The 23,227-nt window shown below is 40.6% G+C and overlaps 1 protein-coding gene across 1 annotated transcript in view; it reads right to left on the bottom strand.

Moving 5' to 3' along the window:
- Positions 1 to 420: 420 nt before the first annotated feature.
- PDE10A (phosphodiesterase 10A) overlaps positions 421 to 23,227 on the bottom strand; it is a 768,738-nt gene continuing 745,931 nt past the window's right edge. The window contains exon 22 of the mRNA XM_053710922.1: positions 421 to 790. Coding sequence (XP_053566897.1) covers positions 673 to 790 — 118 coding nt within the window. The 3' untranslated portion in view covers positions 421 to 672. The remainder of the gene's footprint in view (positions 791 to 23,227) is intronic.

The raw sequence follows: 23,227 nt of genomic DNA, 5'->3' as shown, positions 1-23,227 counted from the left end.
TTTGGTGCGTTTTGGGTTACATAAATATATTCACATTTAACAGACATTAGACAGACATAAGTGCTGTGATAGTAAATAAATGTGATGCCAAATGGCTTGATAAACCTGTTTAACTGCCTCCAATGTGTTTATTGAAGAAGAAGGGTGTGAAATGCCAGCTACTTAGATGGGATTTGCTTTATACCAATACAACTTGTTGTCCTTCTCAATATATAAACCTTAGTATAGTCAAAAACATATCAATGTTTTAAAATACATACAAAAAATGACAACTAATAGAAATTGGTGGAGGTGTTCAGCAAATGATTATACTGATGTTCTTACTTGCCTTATAATTAGAGTCAGGCAACATTATTGTAGATATTGGGGACCATACCAACCAAGGAAAAATGTGGGTTTAACGTACCCTTTAAAGTAATTATGCAGGTCACATTTATAACAAGATTCATAAACGCAGCTTACAGAAAAGGTCACTTCCTGAATTAAAAAAACAAACTAAATTAGTCAATGTATTCATTTGTTGTAGTTACATTTTCTTGTCTTTTGTAAGGTCATGGATAGTAGACATTTGCCAACAAACACTCTAGGCATTACTATCCACTGAATTTTGGCTTTTCTTCCGTTACTGTCTCATTCAAAAATGTCCCCTTTAGAGTAGATGATTGCTGCTCATCAGTCATCAATCTTAACTGGAAGAGAATCCGATGACTCTGTTGTCAATGAATGTGATGGGATCCACATAGCGGTGTCTTCTCCTTTAGCTACTTTCTCCCACTGGTTGAGATTATCCCTTAAAAAGAAAAAAAAAAGGACAAAATGATGAAATATACAAGTATTTTATTAAATAAGTGGTCTCCCACAGTTTTTCACCATTTAGTTTTTTATTAGTCCAAACCTAGACCCTATGCTTGAAGCTATTGATAGGGACAGGTCAGCTATGTAGTGACTTTCTGTTTGTCATCAAAACTGGACTGTGTGTGTTTAAACAGCCATTATAGTCTTAAAATTACATACTCTAATCCGTCATTTTAACACTAGCACTTAGCACTAGTACTTTATAGTTAGTGCTGCTAGTGTTAAAATGACGGATTAGAGTATGTAATTTTAAGACTATAATGGCTTTCCTGAACATGGGAGGAAGCTCTATTCAGCTTTGATCGGGATGAACATATACTATGATAAACTTCTGTTGTTTATTTAACCCTTTGAGTGCTAAGCACTTTCCCACCTGGGTGCTAAGATTTTTAAAGTTTTATTTTTTATTTTTTGAACAAACATTTTTTATTTTTTTTGAGACCCCCAAGACTTACACTGTTGGCACGGTTTGATGATTACCTTTCTAATGGTGGGTCTTGGGGGTCTGTAGCTGCTTAGATGCCTGAGATACTGACTTCTAAGCAGCATGCCCCCTGCTCCTATACTTAACATTGTTAAGTATAAATAAAGTTGCGCAATGACGTCATCACGTTATTACGCGTGACGTCACCACGCAAACTAGGAAGCCCCGGCGATGCCTGTCACTCTACAGGCACGATCGCCAGGGTAGGAGCGGGTGGGAGCCCCCAGATCTCCCTCAAGGTGGGAGAGTGCTAGTGACGGCTCTGAGCTGTCATTGGCACCAGAGTGGGAAACTCTGTGATGGCTCAGAGCCGTCATTAGCACTCAAAGGGTTAAAACCCTAAGTACCCCTAACAGGATATGTTGTAAGATTTTTTCCAGCTCAGAACTGATGAATAAAATGCTAAAACCCTACACTGTTTGCATATTCTAGAGTTGAAGAATACCACCATATGCTACCCCAGAATACTAACACAAAACAACTTTTATTAAATTAATGAAACTCTTAAATATTCTACCTTAATTCCATTTAAAACTTATTCTATCTTCAGTCTTTCCTGGCCAGCAAAGCGTTCCGTATGGTCCTTCTCTTTGCCATAGTCTGGGCCTAGTCTGGGGTTCCCTATTATTTATACAGTATTTAAACATTCTTAACTAGTTATTTGCTTGACCAACTTAGAATTTGTATATGATACTAATGCTGTTATAGTATAGTGGCTCCTACAGAGATTAATGCCTGTTGCAGTATGGCTGATGGGTAACTGTTTGTAGACAGGAGTTTGAAGGGCCATTATAGTGTTAAAATTATTTGTTCTTATCTGTTTAGAGCATGTGATTTTAAAACACTAGCTACAATATAATGCTGTGTGATTAACCCCTGCAAAGGGGTTGTGCAGCTAGCGCTGATAGTTGGATCAGCAGCAGTTTCCGCTCAAGACCAGCAATGCTTTGCGGGTCCTTAAAGGGAAATGAAATGCAAAGTTTTCTTTCATAATTCATATAGAGAATACAATTTTAAATGGCTTTACATTTTACTTCTATTATAAAATTTGCTGCATTATCTTGGTATCCTTTGTTGAAACAGCAGCAATGCTCTACTGGTAGCTAGGTGAACACATAGGATGAACCAATTAAGAGGCATATATGTTTAGCCACCAATCAGCAGCTTGCTTTCAGTAGTACATTGCCGCTCTTGAGCCTACTTAGGTATGCTTTTCAATAAAGGATACCAAGAGTACAAAATAAATTAGATCAGTGATTTGCAACCTTTTTTTTGCCGTGGCACACTTTTTTACATTAAAAAATCCTGTGGCACACCACCATCCCAAAATTTTACAAAATCACACATTGTAGCCTAATACAGGACATACATACATACATACATACATATACACACTGTACTGTGCTGTCATGCCATGCCTCCTACAAACTATACATGACATATTTACATTCATTCACAAACAATCATAATGATTGCCTGTGAATGAATGTCAATTTCATGGTTGTAAATGATGCCTGATGAGCCCGTCACATACCTTCCAATATTTAAAAAATTTGAAAGAGGGACACCTCCGCACTGTTGTCAGTCTGCCGCGGCACACCTGAGGATCTCTCACGGCACACTAGTGTGCCACGGCAAACTGGTTGAAAAAAACTGAATTAGATAATAGATATATTGGAAAGTTATTTAATATTAAATGTCAGGCTCATGAAAGAAAATGTCTGGGTTTTATGTCCCTTTAACTATGTGATTAACCCCTTTCCAGGTACTTAGGGTTTTAACCCTTTGAGTGCTAATGACGGCTCTGAGCCATCACAGTTTTTCCCACTCTGGTGCCAATGACGGCTCAGAGCCGTCACTAGCACTCTCCCACCTTGAGGGAGATCTGGGGGCTCCCACCCGCTCCTACCCTGGCGATCGTGCCTGTAGAGTGACAGGCATCGCAGGGGCTTCCTAGTTTGCGTGGTGTGGTCACGCGTAATAACGTGATGATGTCATTGCGCAACTTTATTTATACTTAACAATGTTAAGTATAGGAGCAGGGGGCATGCTGCTTAGAAGCCAGTATCTCAGGCATCTAAGCAGCTACAGACCCCCAAGACCCACCATTAGAAAGGTAATCAACCTTTCCAACAGTGTAAGTCTTGGGGGTCTCAAAAAATTTTTAAAAAGTTAAAAAAACATAATTTATGCTTACCTGATAAATTTATTTCTCTTGTAGTGTATCCAGTCCACGGATCATCCATTACTTATGGGATATTCTCCTTCCCAACAGGAAGTTGCAAGAGGATCACCCACAGCAGAGCTGCTATATAGCTCCTCCCCTCACTGCCATATCCAGTCATTCGACCGAAACAAGACGAGAAAGGAGAAACCATAGGGTGCAGTGGTGACTTTAGTTTAATTAAAATTTAGACCTGCCTTAAAAGGACAGGGCGGGCCGTGGACTGGATACACTACAAAAGAAATAAATTTATCAGGTAAGCATAAATTATGTTTTCACTTGTTAAGTGTATCCAGTCCACGGATCATCCATTACTTATGGGATACCAATACCAAAGCTAAAGTACACGGATGATGGGAGGGACAAGGCAGGATTAAACGGAAGGAACCACTGCCTGAAGAACCTTTCTCCCAAAAACAGCCTCCGAAGAAGTATCAAATTTGTAAAATTTTAAAAAGGTGTGAAGCGAAGACCAAGTCGCAGCCTTGCAAATCTGTTCAACAGAGGCCTCATTTTTAAAGGCCCAGGTGGAAGCCACAGCTCTAGTAGAATGAGCTGTAAACCTTTCAGGGAGCTGCTGTCCAGCAGTCTCATAGGCTAAGCGAATTATGCTCCGAAGCCAAAAGGAAAGAGGTTGCCGAAGCTTTTTGACCTCTCCTCTGTCCAGAGTAAACGACAAACAGGGAAGATGTTTGGCGAAAATCTTTAGTAGCTTGTAAGTAAAACTTCAAGGCACGGACTACGTCCAGATTATGTAAGAGACGTTCCTTCTTCAAAGAAGGATTAGGACACAATGATGGAACAACAATCTCTTGATATTCTTGTTAGAAACCACCTTAGGTAAAAACCCAGGTTTGGTACGCAGAACTACCTTATCTGCATGAAAAATCAGATAAGGAGAATCACATTGTAAGGCAGATAGCTCAGAGACTATTCGAGCCGAGGAAATAGCCATCTAAAACAGAACTTTCCAAGATAAAAGTTTAATATCAATGGAATGAAGGGGTTCAAATGGAACTCCTTGAAGAACTTTAAGAACCAAGTTTAAGCTCCACGGGGGAGCAACAGTTTTAAACACAGGCTTAATTCTAACCAAAGCCTGACAAAAAGCCTGGACGTCTGGAACCTCTGCCAGATGCTTGTGCAAAAGAATAGACAGAGCAGAAATCTGTCCTTTTAAAGAACTAGCTGATAATCCTTTGTCCAAACCCTCTTGGAGAAAGGACAATATCCTAGGAATCCTAACCTTACTCCATGAGTAATTCTTGGATTCACACCAATAAAGATATTTACGCCATATCTTATGGTAGATTTTCCTGGTGACAGGCTTTCGTGCCTGTATTAAGGTATCAATGACTGACTCGGAGAAGCCACGCCTTGATAGGATCAAGCGTTCAATCTCCATGCAGTCAGTCTCAGAGAAATTAGATTTGGATGATTGAAAGGACCTTGTATTAGAAGGTCCTGCCTCAGAGGCAGAGTCCATGGTGGAAAGTATGACATGTCCACTAGGTCTGCATACCAGGTCCTGCGTGGCTACGCAGGCGCTATCAGAATCACCAATGCTCTCTCCTGCTTGATTTTGGCAATCAGTCGAGGGAGCAGAGGAAACGGTGTAAACACATAAGCCAGGTTGAAGAACCAAGGAGCTGCTAGAGTATCTATCAGCGTCGCTCCCGGGTCCCTGGACCTGGATCCATAACAAGGAAGCTTGGCGTTCTGGCGAGACGCCATGAGATCCAGTTCTGGTTTGCCCCAACGATGGATTAGTTGAGCAAACACCTCCAGATGGAGTTCCCACTCCCCCGGATGAAAAGTCTGACGACTTAGAAAATCCGCCTCCCAGTTCTCTACGCCTGGGATGTGGATCGCTGACAGATGGCAAGAGTGAGACTCTGCCCAGTGAATTATCTTTGAGACTTCTAACATCACTAGGGAACTCCTGGTTCCCCCTTGATGGTTGATGTAAGCCACAGTCGTGATGTTGTCCGACTGAAATCTGATGAACCTCAGGGTTGCTAACTGAGGCCAAGCTAGAAGAGCATTGAATATTGCTCTTAACTCCAGAATATTTATTGGGAGGAGTTTCTCCTCCTGAGTCCACAATCCCTGAGCCTTCAGGGAGTTCCAGACTGCGCCCCAACCTAGAAGGCTGGCATCTGTTGTTACAATCGTCCAATCTGGCCTGCGGAAGGTCATACCCATGGACAGATGGACCCGAGATAGCCACCAGAGAAGAGAATCTCTGGTCTCTTGATCCAGATTTAGTAGAGGGGACAAATCTGAGTAATCCCCATTCCACTGACTTAGAATGCATAATTGCAGCGGTCTTAGATGCAGGCGCGCAAATGGCACTATGTCCATTGCCGCTACCATTAAGCCGATTACTTCCATGCACTGAGCCACTGACTGACGTGGAATGGAATGAAGGACACGGCAAGCATTTAGAAGTTTTGATAACCTGGACTCCGTCAGGTAAATTTTCATCTCTACAGAATCTATGAGTCCCTAGGAAGGTGACTCTTGTGAGTGGGGATAGAGAACTCTTTTCCACGTTCACTTTCCACCCATGCAACCTCAGAAATGCCAGAACTATCTCTGTATGAGACTTGGCAATTTGAAAGCTTGACGCCTGTATCAGGATGTCGTCTAGATACGGAGCCACCGCTATGCCTCGCGGTCTTAGAACCGCCAGAAGTGAGCCCAGAACCTTTGTAAAGATTCTCGGGGCTGTGGCTAACCCGAAGGGAAGAGCTACAAATTGGTAATGCCTGTCTAGAAAGGCAAACCTTAGGAACCGATGATGATCTTTGTGAATCGGTATGTGAAGGTAGGCATCCTTTAAGTCCACTGTGGTCATGTACTGACCCTCTTGGATCATGGGTAGGATGGTCCGAATAGTTTCCATTTTGAATGATGGAACTCTGAGGAATTTGTTTAAGATCTTTATATACAAGATTGGTCTGAAGGTTCCCTCTTTCTTGGGAACCACAAACAGATTTGAATAAAACTCCTGTCCCTGTTCCGTCCGCGGAACTGGATGGATCACTCCCATTACTAGGAGGTCTTGCACACAGCTTAGGAATGCCTCTTTCTTTATCTGGTTTGCTGATAACCTTGAAAGATGAAATCTCCCTTATAGAGGAGAAGCTTTGAAGTCCAGAAGATATCCCTGAGATATGATCTCCAACGCCCAGGGATCCTGAACATCTCTTGCCTACGCCTGGGCGAAGAGAGAAAGTCTGCCCCCCACTAGATCCGCTTCCGGATAGGGGGCCATTCCTTCATGCTGTCTTGGGGGCAGCAGCAGGTTTTCTGGCCTGCTTGCCCTTGTTCCAGGACTGGTTAGGTTTCCAGGCCTGTCTGGAATGAGCAACAGTTCCCTCTTGTTTTGAAGCGGAGGAAGTTGATGCTGCTCCTGCCTTGAAATTTCGAAAGGCACGAAAATTAGACTGTTTGGCCTTTGATTTGGCCCTGTCCTGAGGAAGGGTATGACCCTTGCCTCCAGTAATGTCAGCAATAATTTCCTTCAAGCCAGGCCCGAATAAGGTCTGCCCCTTGAAAGGAATGTTGAGTAACTTAGATTTTGAAGTCACGTCAGCTGACCAGGATTTAAGCCATAGCGCCCTAGGCGCCTGGATGGCGAATCCGGAGTTCTTAGCCGTTAGTTTAGTCAAATGAACAATGGCATCAGAAACAAATGAGTTAGCTAGCTTAAGCGTTCTAAGCTTGTCAGTAATTTCCTCCAATGGAGCTGTATGGATGGCCTCTTCCAGGGCCTCAAACCAGAATGCCGCCACAGCAGTGACAGGCGCAATGCATGCAAGGGGCTGCAAAATAAAACCTTGTTGAATAAACATTTTCTTAAGGTAACCCTCTAATTTTTTATCCATTGGATCTGAAAAAGCACAACTGTCCTCAACCGGGATAGTGGTACGCTTTGCTAAAGTAGAAACTGCTCCCTCCACCTTAGGGACCGTCTGCCATAAGTCCCGTATAGTGGCGTCTATTGGAAACATTTTTCTAAATATAGGAGGTGGGGAAAAGGGCACACCTGGTCTATCCCACTCCTTGCTAATAATTTCTGTAAGCCTTTTAAGTATAGGAATAACGTCAGTACACACCGGCACCGCATAGTATCTATCCAGCCTACACAATTTCTCTGGAATTGCAACTGTGTTACAGTCATTCAGAGCAGCTAATACCTCCCCAAGCAATACACGGAGGTTCTCAAGCTTAAATTTAAAATTAGAAATCTCTGAATCAGGTTTCCCCGAGTCAGAGATGTCACCCACAGAATGAAGCTCTCCGTCCTCATGTTCTGCATACTGTGACGCAGTATCAGACATAGCTCTTACAGCATCTGCACGCTCTGTATCTCTCCTAACCCCAGAGCTATCGCGCCTGCCTCTTAATTCAGGCAATCTAGATAATACCTCTGACAGGGTATTATTCATGATTGCAGCCATGTCCTGCAAGGTAATCGCTATGGGCGTCCCTGATGTAATTGGCGCCATATTAGCGTGCGTCCCCTGAGCGGGAGGCGAAGGGTCTGACATGTGGGGAGAGTTAGTCGGCATAACTTCCCCCTTGACAGAACCCTCTGGTGATAATTCTTTTATAGATAAAGACTGATCTTTACTGTTTAAGGTGAAATCAATACATTTAGTACACATTCTCCTATGGGGCTCCACCATGGCTTTCAAACATAATGAACAAGTAGGTTCCTCTGTATCAGACATGTTTAAACAGACTAGCAATGAGACTAGCAAGCTAGGAAAACACTTAAATATAATATATAAAAATATATATAAAAAATGTTACTGCGCCTTTAAGGAACACAAATTTTGTCCAAATTTGAAATAACAGTGAAAAAAGGCAGTTACACTAACAAAATGTTTACAGTGTATGTAACAAGTCAGCAGAGCATTGCACCCACTTGCAAATGGATGATTAACCCCTTAATAACAAAAACAGAATAATAAATGACAAAAACGTTTTTTTGTTTTTTTTTTAAAAACAGTCACAACAACTGCCACAGTCTACTGTGATTGTTACCCTCCTCAAACACGACTTTGAAGCCTTTTGAGCCCTTCAGAGATGCCCTGTATCATGCAGAGGGAAGCTGAATGTCTCTGTCAGTATTTTTATCTGCACAGAAAAGCACTAAAATAGGCCCTTCCCACTCATATTGCAACAGTGGAAAGCTTCAGGAAACTGTTTCTAGGCAAAAATCAAACCAGCCATGTGGAAAAAAAACTAGGCCCCAATAAGTTTTATCACCAAACATATATAAAAAACGATTAAACATACCAGCAAACGTTTTAGAATACACTTTTATAAGAGTATGTATCTCTATTAATAAGCCTGATACCAGTCAGTCACTGCATTTAAGGCTTTACTTACATTACTTCGGTATCAGCAGCATTTTCTAGCAAATTCCATCCCTAGAAAAATATTTTAACTGCACATACCTTATTGCAGGAAAACCTGCACACTATTCCCCCTCTGAAGTTACCTCACTCCTCGGAATATGTGAGAACAGCAAAGGATCTTAGTTACTTCTGTAAGATCATAGAAAACGCAGGCAGATTCTTCTTCCAAATACTGCCTGAGATAAACAGTACACTCCGGTAGAATTTAAAAATAACAAACTTTTGATTGAAGAAATAAACTAAGTCTAAAACACCACAGTCCTCTTACGACCTCCATCTTAGTTGAGAGTTGCAAGAGAATGACTGGATATGGCAGTGAGGGGAGGAGCTATATAGCAGCTCTGCTGTGGGTGATCCTCTTGCAACTTCCTGTTGGGAAGGAGAATATCCCATAAGTAATGGATGATCCGTGGACTGGATACACTTAACAAGAGAAATGTTTGCTCAAAAAATAAAAAAAAAACTTTAAAAATCTTAGCACCCAGGTGGGAAAGTGCTTAGCACTCAAAGGGTTAAATAAACAACAGAAGTTTATCATAGTATATGTTCATTCCGATCAAAGTACCACCCTACTATGGCTGAATAGAGCTTCCTCCCATGTTCAGGAAATATTCAGTCATGCCCTGTCCTCACTCAGTAAAATGCTTGGAATGGTAGTATAACAAACTGAAGCACACTAAGACACTGGAATTATCACACATTTTGCAGGCCTGGAGTAAAAAATGTTTTTATCTTAATTAAATTGTTATACTGTACATAGTTCACATTCTATCTAAGTTATGTTCATTTCAAGCTTGGGATTTTAAATGTGAGATTTACAAAGGTTTTCACAGTTGAATTTGTCATAATATAGAATTAAAAGGATTGCTTTTTGTCAATAAGTGTGTGGCTCCTGGCTGTCTCTATAACAGATACTTAAAAATTTAGTTATGCCACTATGTCCTTCAGTATAGTACATGATCTAATTTTCTGGAGTTCAGGGTTATCTAAAAAGATTAGTAATTTTCCAGGAATTTACAAAAGGGGTCAAAATAGATATTAAAATGTGATTTCTCACTAAATTAAAAGGACAGTATACACACATTTTCATATAACTGCATGTAATAGACCCTACAATAAAGAAGAATATGCACAGATACTGATCTAAAAATCCAGTACTAAACATTTTAAAAACTTAATTAGAAGCTCCCAGTTTAGCACTATTGATGAGGTTAGGCTGGAACACCCACTGAAATGGGCTGGGTAAACAAAAAGAGCAAACCATTCCCACCTCCCCCCTTCCCTGCACATGAAAAGACAAATAAACAGGAGCTAGGAGTAGTCTGTAAACACAGGTATAGATCTGGCACTATGGGGCTTGGTTAGAAGTATGAAAATCAGCACAATGTTCTTAAAAAAAATAAGCAAAACTTTACATTTTTATAAAAACACTATGAGATGGGCTATTATAAATAAATCATCTACAAAACATGTATGCAAAGAAAAATCTAGTGTACAATGTCTCTTTAACTATTCTAAATAGAAATGTGTCTATGTGTTGGATCATTTCCAGAAATCAGTAGTGATTAATAAAAGTATGTGATGTGCATTATACTATGTTATAACATTTCTGGAATATATGGTTTATCTTTTGCTATCTATGAATGTAATAATTCCATTACAGTGTGTAATGTGAGGGACTGACTTGTTCTATGTTAGGTAAGCCTTGATAGTGCAAATTATAATATACCTTGTGAAGGTAGATTTTGCTGGAAGCATTGTCTTCCTATGAATATTGAGGCTGATTAACAGTCATGTTGTTTTGTTCTACTGCTTGGAGACAACTATATTCTTAAACATTATTCTATGTCCAATGCATACATTGTGTTCATTAGAAAAAAAATAGTTAAGGTAAAAGGAATTTTGTGAGTATATGAATTCTGCATCTGGTGTTAGCAATAATTTATTCTGATAAAATACTATACAAAATACAATATATAATGGTAGACTAATAAGTCCCTGCAGTGAAAGTATATTGTTTTGAGTGTGCAGATGTCAAATTTAATTTGTCTGACGTTTACTTTATATAAGCTGTTGAGATATTAATAGAAAATGGAGCAAAGTGAATATTGTTTGGCTTTTTGGGACAGTCTAGTCAAAAAACAAACTTTATGCTTACCTGATAAATTTATTTCTCTTGTGGTGTATCCAGTCCACGGATCATCCATTACTTGTGGGATATTCTCCTTCCCAACAGGAAGCTGCAAGAGGATCACCCACAGCAGAGCTGTCTATATAGCTCCTCCTCCAACTGCCACTACCAGTCATTCGACCGAAGACAAGCAAGAGAAAGGAGAAACCATAGGGTGCAGTGGTGACTGTAGTTTAAAAATAAAACACACCTGCCTAAAAATGACAGGGCGGGCCGTGGACTGGATACACCACAAGAGAAATAAATTTATCAGGTAAGCATAAATTTTGTTTTCTCTTGTAAGGTGTATCCAGTCCACGGATCATCCATTACTTGTGGGATACCAATACGAAAGCTATAGGACACGGATGAAGGGAGGGACAAGGCAGGTGCTTAAACGGAAGGCACCACTGCCTGCAAAACCTTTCTCCCAAAAATAGCCTCAGAAGAAGCAAAAGTATCAAATTTATAGAATTTTGAAAAAGTATGAAGCAAAGACCAAGTCGCCGCCTTACAAATCTGTTCAACAGAAGCCTCATTCGTAAAAGCCCATGTGGAAGCTACCGCTCTAGTAGAATGAGCTGTAATCCTTTCAGGAGGCTGCTGGCCAGCAGTCTCATAAGCTAAGCGTATTATACTCCTTAGCCAAAAAGAAAGAGAAGTTGCCAAAGCCTTTTGGCCTCTCCTCTGTCCAGAGTAGACAACAAACAATGCAGATGTTTGATGAAAATCTTTAGTAGCTTGTAAATAAAACTTTAAAGCACGAACCACGTCACGATTGTGTAAAAGACGTTCCTTCTTTGAAGAAGGATTTGGACACAGTGACGGTACAACAATCTCCTGATTGATATTTTTATTAGATACCACCTTAGGTAGAAAACCAGGTTTGGTACGTAACACTACCTTATCGGAATGAAAAATGAGATAAGGAGAATCACATTGTAAAGCAGATAACTCCGAAACTCTTTGAGCCGAGGAGATAGCTACTAAAAAGAAAACTTTCCAAGATAAGAGCTTAATATCTATGGAATGCAAAGGTTCAAACGGAACCCCTTGAAGAACCTTAAGAACTAAATTTAAACTCCAAGGCGGAGCAACAGGTTTAAACACAGGCTTAATTCTGACTAAAGCCTGACAAAACGCCTGCACGTCTGGAACCTCAGCCTGCAAAAGAATAGACAGAGCAGAAATCTGTCCCTTTAAGGAACTTGCTGACAAACCCTTCTCCAATCCATCTTGGAGAAAAGATAATATTCTAGGAATCCTGACCTTACTCCATGAGTAATCCTTGGATTCACACCATATCTTATGATAGATTTTCTTGGTGACAGGCTTTCGCGCCTGTATTAAGGTATCAATGACCGACTCGGAGAAACCACGCTTTGATAAAATCAAGCGTTCAATCTCCAAGCAGTCAGCCGCAGAGAAATTAGATTTGGATGGTTGAAAGGACCCTGAAGTAGAAGGTCCTGACTCAGAGACAGAGTCCATGGTGGAAAGGATGACATGTCCACCAGATCTGCATACCAAGTCCTGCGTGGCCACGCGGGTGCTATCAAAATTACTGATGCTCTCTCCTGCTTGACCTTGGCAATCAGATGAGGGAGCAGAGGAAACGGTGGAAACACATAAGCCAGGTTGAAGGACCAAGGCACTGCTAGAGCATCTATCAGCGCTGCCTTGAGATCCCTGGACCTGGATCCGTAACAAGGAAGCTTGGCGTTCTGGCGAGATGCCATGAGATCCAGTTCTGGTTTGCCCCAACGTTGAATCAACTGTGCAAACACCTCTGGATGGAGCTCCCACTCCCCCGGATGAAAAGTCTGTCGACTTAGAAAATCCGCCTCCCAGTTCTCTACTCCTGGGATATGGATAGCTGATAGGTGGCAAGAGTGAATCTCTGCTCAACAAATTATCTTTGAAACCTCCAACATCGCTAGGGAACTCCTTGTTCCCCCTTGATGGTTGATGTATGCTAGAGTCGTGATGTTGTCCGACTGAAATCTGATGAACCTCACTGCCGCTAGCTGAGGCCAAGCCTGAAGAGCATTGAATATCGCTCTTAGTTCCAGAATGTTTATCAGAAGGAGAGCCTCCTCCTGAGTCCATGACCCCTGAGCCTTCAGAGAGTTCCAGACTGCCCCCCAGCCCAGAAGGCTGGCATCTGTAGTTACTATTGTCCAATCTGGCCTGCGGAAGGTCATACCTTTGGACAGATGGACTCAAGATAGCCACCAGAGAAGAGAATCCCTGGTCTCTTGATCCAGATTTAGTAGAGGGGACAAATCTGTGTAATCCCCATTCCACTGACTGAGCATGCAGAGTTGCAGCGGTCTGAGATGTAGGCGGGCAAACGGCCTTATGTCCATTGCCGCTACCATTAAGCCGATTACTTCCATACACTGAGCCACCGAAGGGCGAGAAGTAGTATAAAGAACACGGCAGGAATTTAGAAGTTTTGACAACCTGGCCTCTGTCGGGTAAATCCTCATTTCTACAGAATCTATCAGAGTTCCCAGGAAGGAAACTCTTGTGAGAGGGGATAGAGAACTCTTCTTTTCTTTCACTTTCCACCCATGAGACCTCAGGAATGCCAGAACAATGTCCGTATGGGACTTGGCAATTTGGAAATTCGACACCTGTATCAGAATGTCGTCTAAGTAAGGGGCTACTGCTATGCCCCGCGGCCTTAGGACTGCCATAAGTGACCCCAGAACCTTTGTAAAGATTCTTGGTGCCGTAGCTAACCCAAAGGGAAGAGCCACAAACTGGTAATGCCTGTCTAGGAAGACGAACCTGAGAAACCGATGATGATCTTTGTGTATCGGAATGTGAAGATAAGCATCCTTTAAGTCCACGGTAGTCATGTATTGACCCTCCTGGATCATAGGTAGGATGGTTCGAATAGTCTCCATCTTGAAAGATGGGACCCTGAGAAATTTGTTTAGGATCTTAAGATCTAAGATTGGTCTGAAGGTTCCCTCTTTCTTGGGAACCACAAATAGATTTGAATAGAATCCTTGCCCCTGTTCCTCCTTTGGAACTGGGTGGATCACTCCCATAACTAGGAGGTCTTGAACACAATGTAAGAATGCCTCTCTCTATCTGGTCTGCAGATAATTGTGAAAGGTGAAATCTTCCTTTTGGGGAAGAAGCTTTGAAGTCCAGAAGATATCCCTGGGACACAATTTCCAACGCCCAGGGATCCTGGACGTCTCTTGCCCAAGCCTGGGCGAAGAGAGAAAGTCTGCCCCCTACTAGATCCGTTACCGGATCGGTGGCCAATCTTTCATGCTGTCTTAGAGGCAGCAGCAGGCTTCTTGGCCTGTTTACCTTTGTTCCAAGCCTGGTTAAGTCTGCAGACCGGCTTGGACTGGGCAAAATTTCCCTCTTGTTTTGTATTAGAGGAAGATGATGCGGTGCTCGTCTTAAAGTTTCGAAAGGCACGAAAATTAGTTTGTTTGGTCCTTAATTTGTTAGACCTATTCTGAGGAAGGGCATGACCTTTTCCTCCAGTAATATCAGAAATGATCTCCTTCAGTCCAGGCCCGAAAAGGGTCTGCCCCTTGAAGGGAATATTGAGAAGCTTAGACTTTGAAGTAACGTCAGCTGACCAGTATTTAAGCCATAGCGCCCTACGTGCCTGAATAGCAAAACCTGAGTTCTTAGCCGTTAGTTTAGTTAAATGAACAACAGCGCCAGAAACAAATGAATTGGCTAGCTTAAGCGCTTTAAGCTTGTCAAGTATATCATTCAATGGAGTTTCTACCTGTAAGGCCTCTTCCAGAGACTCAAACCAGAAGGCCGCAGCAGCAGTGACTGGGGCAATGCATGCAAGAGGCTGGAGAATAAAACCTTGTTGAATAAACATTTTCTTAAAGTAACCCTCTAACTTTTTATCCATTGGATCTAGGAAAGCACAACTGTCCTCGAAGGGGATAGTTGTACGCTTAGCTAGGGTAGAAACTGCTCCCTCCACCTTAGGGACTGTTTGCCATAAGTCCCGTGTAGAGGCATCTATTAGAAACATTTTCTTAAAAATAGGAGGGGGAGAGAACGGTACACCTGGTCTATCCCATTCCTTAGTAATAATTTCTGAAAACCTTTTAGGTATTGGAAAAACATCAGTGTAAACAGGCACTGCATAGTATTTATCCAATCTACAAAATTTCTCTGGCACTATAATGGTGTCAGAGTCATCCAGAGTAGCTAATACCTCCCTGAGCAACACGCGGAGGTGTTCAAGCTTAAATTTAAATGTTGACATATCAGAATCAGGTTGAAGCATCTTCCCCGAATCAGAAAAATCACCCACGGAAAGAAGCTCTCCTGCCTCAGCTTCTGCATATTGTGAGGGGATATCAGACATAGCTACTAAAGCGTCAGAGTGCTCTGTATTTTTTCTAGCCCCAGAGCTGTCTCGCTTTCCTTGTAGCCCTGGTAGTTTGGACAATACCGCTGTAAGGGTATGATCCATAACTGCCACCATGTCTTGTAAAGTAAACGCCATGGGCGCGCTAGATGTACTCTTGAGCGGGAGTCCCTTGAGCGGGAGTCAAAGGTTCTGACACGTGGGGCGAGTTAGTCGGCATAACTTCCCCTTTGTCAGTTTCCTCTGGTGATAAATCTTTTAAAGACAGAATATGATCTTTATAACTTAAAGTGAAATCAGTACATTTGGTACACATTCTAAGAGGGGGTTCCACAATGGCTTCTAAACATAATGAACAAGGAGTTTCCTCTATGTCAGACATGTTTAAACAGACTAACAATGAGACCAGCAAGCTTGGAAAACACTTTGATAAATGTAAACAAGCAAAAAATAAAAACGGTACTGTGCCTTTAAGAGAAACAAATTGAAAAACAGTGATAAAAAGCAGTAAATCTTATGAAATTTTTACAGTGTGTATAATAGACTAACAGAGCATTGCACCCACTTGCAAATGGATGATTAACCCCTTAGTTTCAAAACCGGATCAAAAAAACGATATAAACGTTTTTCAACAGTCACAACAAACTGCCACAGCTCTGCTGTGGCCCTACCTGCCCATATAACGACTTTGAAAGGCACAAAAACCCTTTAGAGAGGTCCTAAGTGTTCAGGGGACTCCTTCAGGGAAACTGGATGTCTCAAGCTGCAAAATCTAATGCGCATTTAGGCGCGAAAATAGGCCCCTCCCAACCTGTATTCACAGTGAGAGGGCCTAACAAAACTATCCCTAGGCAAAATCTAGCCAGCCATGTGGAAAAAACTGGGCCCCAATAAAGTTTTATCACCAATATGTATAAAAAAACGTTTAAACACTTCCAGCAAATGTTTTATTTTTCAGTAATGTGAGAAAGTAATAAGAATACTACCTTTTACAGCAAGCATGATACTAGTCGTTATTAAATCACTGTAATCAGGCTTACCTTAAATAAATCCGGTATTAACAGCATTTTCTAGCATATTCATTTCTCTAGAAAAATTTAAAGTGCACATACCTCATAGCAGGAGACCCTGCACGCCATTCCCCCAGCTGAAGTTACCTCTCTCTTTAGTTATGTGTGAGAACAGCAATGGATCTTAGTTACAACCTGCTAAGATCATCAAAGACCACAGGCAGACTCTTCTTCTACTTTCTAGCTGAGGCTAAAATAGTACAACTCCGGTACCATTTGAAAATAAACTTTTGATTGAAGATAAACTAAATAAAAACACAACATCTCTCTAGCTACTTCCTTTCTTGTCGAGAGCTGCAAGAGAATGACTGGTAGTGGCAGTTGGAGGAGGAGCTATATAGACAGCTCTGCTGTGGGTGATCCTCTTGCAGCTTCCTGTTGGGAAGGAGAATATCCCACAAGTAATGGATGATCCGTGGACTGGATACACCTTACAAGAGAAATAAACTTTCATTATTTAGATTGGCCATGTAATTTTAAACAACTTTCCAATTTACTTTAATAATCAATTTTGCTTTGTTCTCTTGGTATTCCTAGTTGAAAGCTAATCCTAGGAAGGCTCATATGCTCATTTCTTAGCCCTTGAAGGCCGCCTCTTATCTGAATACTGATTTCACAGCAGTAAAAAGTGTATTAATATAACTGTGTTGGTTATGCAAAACTGGGGAATAAACAGAAAAGAAACAGAAGCGCCCACCGCATCTAAGTGCAGATTAAACGTATGATTTAATATAATAAAATTGACAAAAGAATAACACTCACAATGTTAAAAATAAATACAGGCCTTGTATAATAACTTTGAAGAAGTCACTGGTTATATAGTGTCCCGCTGCGATCCTTCCAAGATGGAGACTCCGCGTTTCAGCCAGATGGGGGTGTGTAAACCGTTGGACCAATCAGGTGTGTCCTCGGCCAGGGGCTGGAACGCTACGGGTAGTAGCGTGGTGCTGTGCAAAGCCGACGCCGATGTTAGTAGAGAACTTCCTCCAAGGTGGATTCCGAGTTCAGCTCTAATAATCCTCGTTCTTAGGTGATGTTTAGAACACGTTGGTACTATAAATAGTTAGGTCCTCAGCCCACTTAGTGTCTGTATATACGTAACCAGCACTAATAGCGGCCTCACCGGCACCTACAATTGCACACTATGTGCATTTACTATAAAGGTATACACAAATAGTAACACTGGGTAGTGATGTTCCGGTCCCTCAGCCCACTTAGTGTTTTACAATTATATATGAAAAGACACTAACAGTGGCCTCACAGGAACTGGATTTGAACTTTGTTAATGCACACTGTGTGTGCTCACTCGACGTACGTTTCGTTCCACACAGGAACTTTTTCAAGAGTGAAAGTTAACACCTCCTACCTGCTATTTATGGGCAGGGTGAAAATACCTGATCCATATGAACTCTTAGTGTTCCAAAGGGCTCATATAAGTGCAATAGAGAATTTGATCATCATAGATTCACATATAAGCTAACTATAATGATACATATTTTAAATAACAATATATACTGTGCTAAAAAGATATAAAACATCATGTATATAAATAAATATTAAAAATATATAAATACATAATTATGTTAAAAATTCATAATCTCACATCTCATACATGGAATTGCAAATACTAAAAGGGCTTACCTCTATTTTTAATGCTTCACAATTACTGACATATGTAGATATTCCTTGTTCTAAGCATTAATCTATTGAATAAAAAAGTTAAAAAAAAAACACACTAAGATTCAGACAAAGTAACTGTGACACTTAAGTACTCTTATGTCAAAAAGGCTTGGATATCTAAATCGATATTTAATCCCTGGGGATAGAGACAATCTAGTTTTTTGATCCAAAAAGTCTCACGTTGGCGCAACTTCAGCAGTCTGTTGGTATCCCATACATTCGGAGGGATCCATTATATAATTTTAATTTCCAGACATTTTGGATCACTGTTATGGACTAGCTTATAGTGCTGCGAGACACTATGTGTTTCTAGACCTTTTTCTATATTATTCAAATGTTCCCTAAAGCGATATTTTATCTTTCTTTTTGTCCTTCCCACATAGATAAAAACATAATTTATGTAAGAACTTACCTGATAAATTCATTTCTTTCATATTAGCCAGAGTCCATGAGCTAGTGACGTATGGGATATACATTCCTACCAGGAGGGGCAAAGTTTCCCAAACCTTAAAATGCCTACAAATACACCCCTCACCACACCCACAATTCAGTTTAACGAATAGCCAAGAAGTGGGGTGATAAGAAAAAAGTGCGAAAGCATTATAAAATAAGGAATTGGAATAATTGTGCTTTATACAAAAAAATCAAAACCACCACAAAAAAAGGGCGGGCCTCATGGACTCTTGCTAATATGAAAGAAATGAATTTATCAGGTAAGTTCTTACATAAATTATGTTTTCTTTCATGTAATTAGCAAGAGTCCATGAGCTAGTGACGTATGGGATAATGATTACCCAAGATGTGGATCTTTCCACACAAGAGTCACTAGAGAGGGAGGGATAAAATAAAGACAGCCAATTCCTGCTGAAAATAATCCACACCCAGAATAAAATTTTAATGAAAAAACATAAGCAGAAGATTCAAACTGAAACCACTGCCTGAAGTACGTTTCTACCAAAAACTGCTTCAGAAGAAGAAAACACATCAAAATGGTAGAATTTAGTAAAAGTATGCAAAGAGGACCAAGTTGCTGTTTTGCAAATCTGATCAACCGAAGCTTCATTCTTAAACGCCCAGGAAGTAGAAACTGACCTAGTAGAAAGAGCTGTAATCCTTTGAGGCGGAGTGCTACCCGACTCAACATAGGCATGATGAAATAAAGATTTCAACCAAGATGCCAAAGAAATGGCAGAAGCTTTCTGGTCTTTTCTAGAACTGGAAAAGATGACAAATAGACTAGAAGTCTTTCGGAAAGACTTAGTAGCTTCAACATAATATTACAAAGCTCTAACAGCATCCAAAGAATGCAATGATTTCTCCTTAGAATTCATAGGATTAGGACATAATGAAGGAACCACAATTTCTCTACTAATGTTGTAAGAATTCACAACCTTAGGTAAAAAATTCAAAAGAAGTTCGTAGCACCGCCTTATCCTGATGCAAAATCAGAAAAGGAGACTCACAAAAAAGAGTAGATAATTCAGAGACTTTTCTGGCAGAAGAGATGGCCAAAAGAAACAAAACTTTCCAAGAAAGTAATATAACGACCAAAGAATGCATGGGTTCAAAAGGAGGAGCTTGAAGAGCACCCAGAACCAAATTCAAACTCCAAGGAGGAGAAATTGACTCAATGACAAGTTTTATACGAACCAAAGGTTGTACAAAACAATGAATATCAGGAAGATTAGCAATCCTACTGTGAAAAAGAACAGAAAGAGCAGAGATTTGTCTTTCAAGAAACTTGCGGACAAACCTTTATCTAAACCATCCTGAAGAAATATAAGTCTTCCAGACTCTATAATATATCTCTCTAGATACAGATTTACGAGCCTGTCACATAGTATCAATCACAGAGTCAGAGAAACCTCTTTGACCAAGAATCAAGCGTTCAAACTCCACACCTTAAAATTAAGTTTTTGAGATCCTGATGGAAAAAAGAACCTTGAAACAGAAAGACTGGTCTTAACGGAAGAGTCCACAGCTGGCAAGAGGCCATCCGGACAAGATCCGCATACCAAAACCTGTGAGGCCATGCTGGAGCTACCAGCAGGACAAACGAGCATTCCTTTAGAATATTGGAGAATACCCTTGGAAGAAGAACTAGAGGCGGAAAGATATAGGCAGGATGACACTTGTAAGGAAGAGATAATGCATCCACTGCCTCCGCCCGAGGATCCCGGGATCCGGACAGATACCAGGGAAGTTTCTTGTTTAGATGAGAAGCCATCAGATCTATTTCTGGGAGTTCCCACATTTGAACAATCTGAGGAAATACCTCTGGGTGAAGACCATTCGCCCAGGTGCAACGTTTGGCGACTGAGATAATCCGCTTTCCAATTGTCCATACCTGGGATATGAACCGCAGAGATTAGACAGGAGCTGGATTCCGCCCAAACCAAAATTCGAGATACTTCTTTCATAGCCAGAGGACTGTGAGTCCCTCCTTGATGATTGATGTATGCCACAGTTGTGACATTGTCTATCTGAAAACAAATGAACAACTCTCTCTTCAGAAGAGGCCAAGACTGAAGAGCTCTGAAAATTGCACGGAGTTCCAAAATATTGATCGGAAATCTCACCTCCTGAGATTCCCAAACCCCTTGTGCCGTCAGATACCCCCACACAGCTCCCCAACCTGTAAGACTTGCATCTGTTGAGATTATAGTCCAGGTCGGAAGAACAAAGAAGCCCCCTGAACTAAACGATGGTGATCTGTCCACCATGTCAGAGAGTGTCGTATAATCGGTTTAAAGATATTAATTGAGATATCTTTGAGTAATCCCTGCACCATTGGTTCAGCATACAGAGCTGAAGAGGTCGCATGTGAAAACGAGCAAAGGAGATCGCATCTGATGCGGCAGTCCTAAGACCTAAAATTTCCATGCATAAGGCTACCAAAGGGAATGATCGTGACTGAAGGTTTTGACAAGCTGATATCAATGTTAAACTTCTCTTGTCTGACAAGGACAGAGTCATAGACACTGAATCTATCTAGAAACCTAAAAAGGTTACCCTTGTCTGAGGAATCAATGAACTGATTGGTAAATTGATCCTCCAACCATGAACTTGAAGAAACAACACAAGTCGATTCGTATGAGATTCTTCGAAAATGAGAAGACTGAGCAAGTACCCAGATATCGTCCAATAAGGAAATACCAAAACCCTGTTCTCTGATTACAGAAAGAAGGGCACCGAGAACCTTTAAAAAAAATTCTTGGAACTGAGGCTAGGCCAAACGGTAGAGCCACAAAACTGGTAATGCTTGTCTAAAAAGAGAATCTCAGACACTAAAAGTGATCTGGATGAATCGGAATATGCAGATACACATCCTGTAAATCTATTGTAGACATATAATGCCCTTGCTAAACAAAAGGCAGGATAGTCCTACAGTAACCATCTTGAATGTTGGTATCCTTACATAACGATTCAATATTGATAGATCCGGAACTGGTCTGAAGGAATTGACCTTCTTTGGTACAATGAAGAGATAAAATAAAACCCCAGCCCCTGTTCCAGAACTGGAACTGGCATAATTACTCCAGCCAACTCTAGATCTGAAACACATTTCAGAAATGCTGAGCCTTTGCTGTGTTAACTGGGACACGGGAAAGAAAAAAATCTCTTAGCAGGAGGCCTTAACTGAAGCCAATTCTGTACCTTTCTGAAACAATGTTCTGAAACCAGAAATTGAGAACGGAATTGATCCAAATTTCTTTGAAGAAAACGTAATCTGCCCCATACCAGCTGAGCTGGAATAAGGTCCGCACCTTCATGGGTATTTAGGAGCTGGCTATAGGTTTTCTATAAGGCTTGGATATATTCCAAACTGGAAATAGTTTCCACACTGATACCGCTCCTGAGGATGAAGGATCAGGCTTTTGTTCCTTATTGTGAGGAAAGGAACGAAAATGATTATTAGACCTAAATTTACCTTAGATTTTTTATCCTTTGGTAAAAAAGTTCCCTTCCTTCCAGAAACAGTTGAGATAATAATTTATTACCCTGGAAAGAAAGGGAAAGCAAAGTTGACTTAGAAGACATATCAGCATTCCAAGCTTAATCCATAAAGCTTTTCTAGCTAAAATAGCTAGATACATATACCTGACATCAACTCTAATGATATCAAAAGATGGTATCACCAATAAAATTATTAGCATGTTATAGAATAATAATAATGCTATAAAATTATGATCTGTTACTTGTTGCGCTAAAGCTTCTAACCAAAAAGTTGAAGCTGCAGCAACATCCGCTAAAAATATAGCAGGTCTAAGAAGATTACCTGAACATAAGTAAGCTTTTCTTAGAAAGGATTCAATTTCCTATCTAAAGGATCCTTAAATTAAGTACTATCTGCCGTAGGAATAGTAGCACATATAGCAGGAGTAGAGACAACCCCATAACCTTAGGGATTTTGTCCCAAAAAACTCTAATCTGTCAGATGGCACAGGATATAATTGCTTAAACGTTTAGAAGGAGTAAAAGAATTACCCAAATTATTCCATTCCCTGGAAATTACTTCAGAAATAGCATCAGGGAGATTAAACACTTCTGGAATAACTACAGGAGATTTAAAAACCTTTTTTAAATGTTTAGATTTAGTATCAAGAGGACCAGAATCCTCTATTTCTAATGCAATTAATACTTCTTTAAATAAAGAACGAATAAATTCCATCTTGAACAAATACAAAGATTTATCAGCATCAACCTCTGAGACAGAAACCTCTGAACCAGAAGAACCATTATCAGTATCAGAATGATGATGTTCATTTAAAAATTCATCTGAAAAAAGAGAAGTTTTAAAAGACTTTTATGTAAACTAGAAGGAGAAATAACAGACATAGCCTTCTTAATGGATTTAAAAAATAAAATCTCTTATGTTTATCAGGAACACTCTGAAAATTAGATGTTGACGGAACAGCAACAGGTAATGTAACAGT

Source organism: Bombina bombina, chromosome 4 (assembly GCF_027579735.1).
Source record: "Bombina bombina isolate aBomBom1 chromosome 4, aBomBom1.pri, whole genome shotgun sequence".
Classification (NCBI taxonomy): Eukaryota; Metazoa; Chordata; class Amphibia; order Anura; family Bombinatoridae; genus Bombina; species Bombina bombina.
Note: the sequence above shows the minus strand (reverse complement) of the source record. Positions and strands in the feature narration are given on the sequence as shown.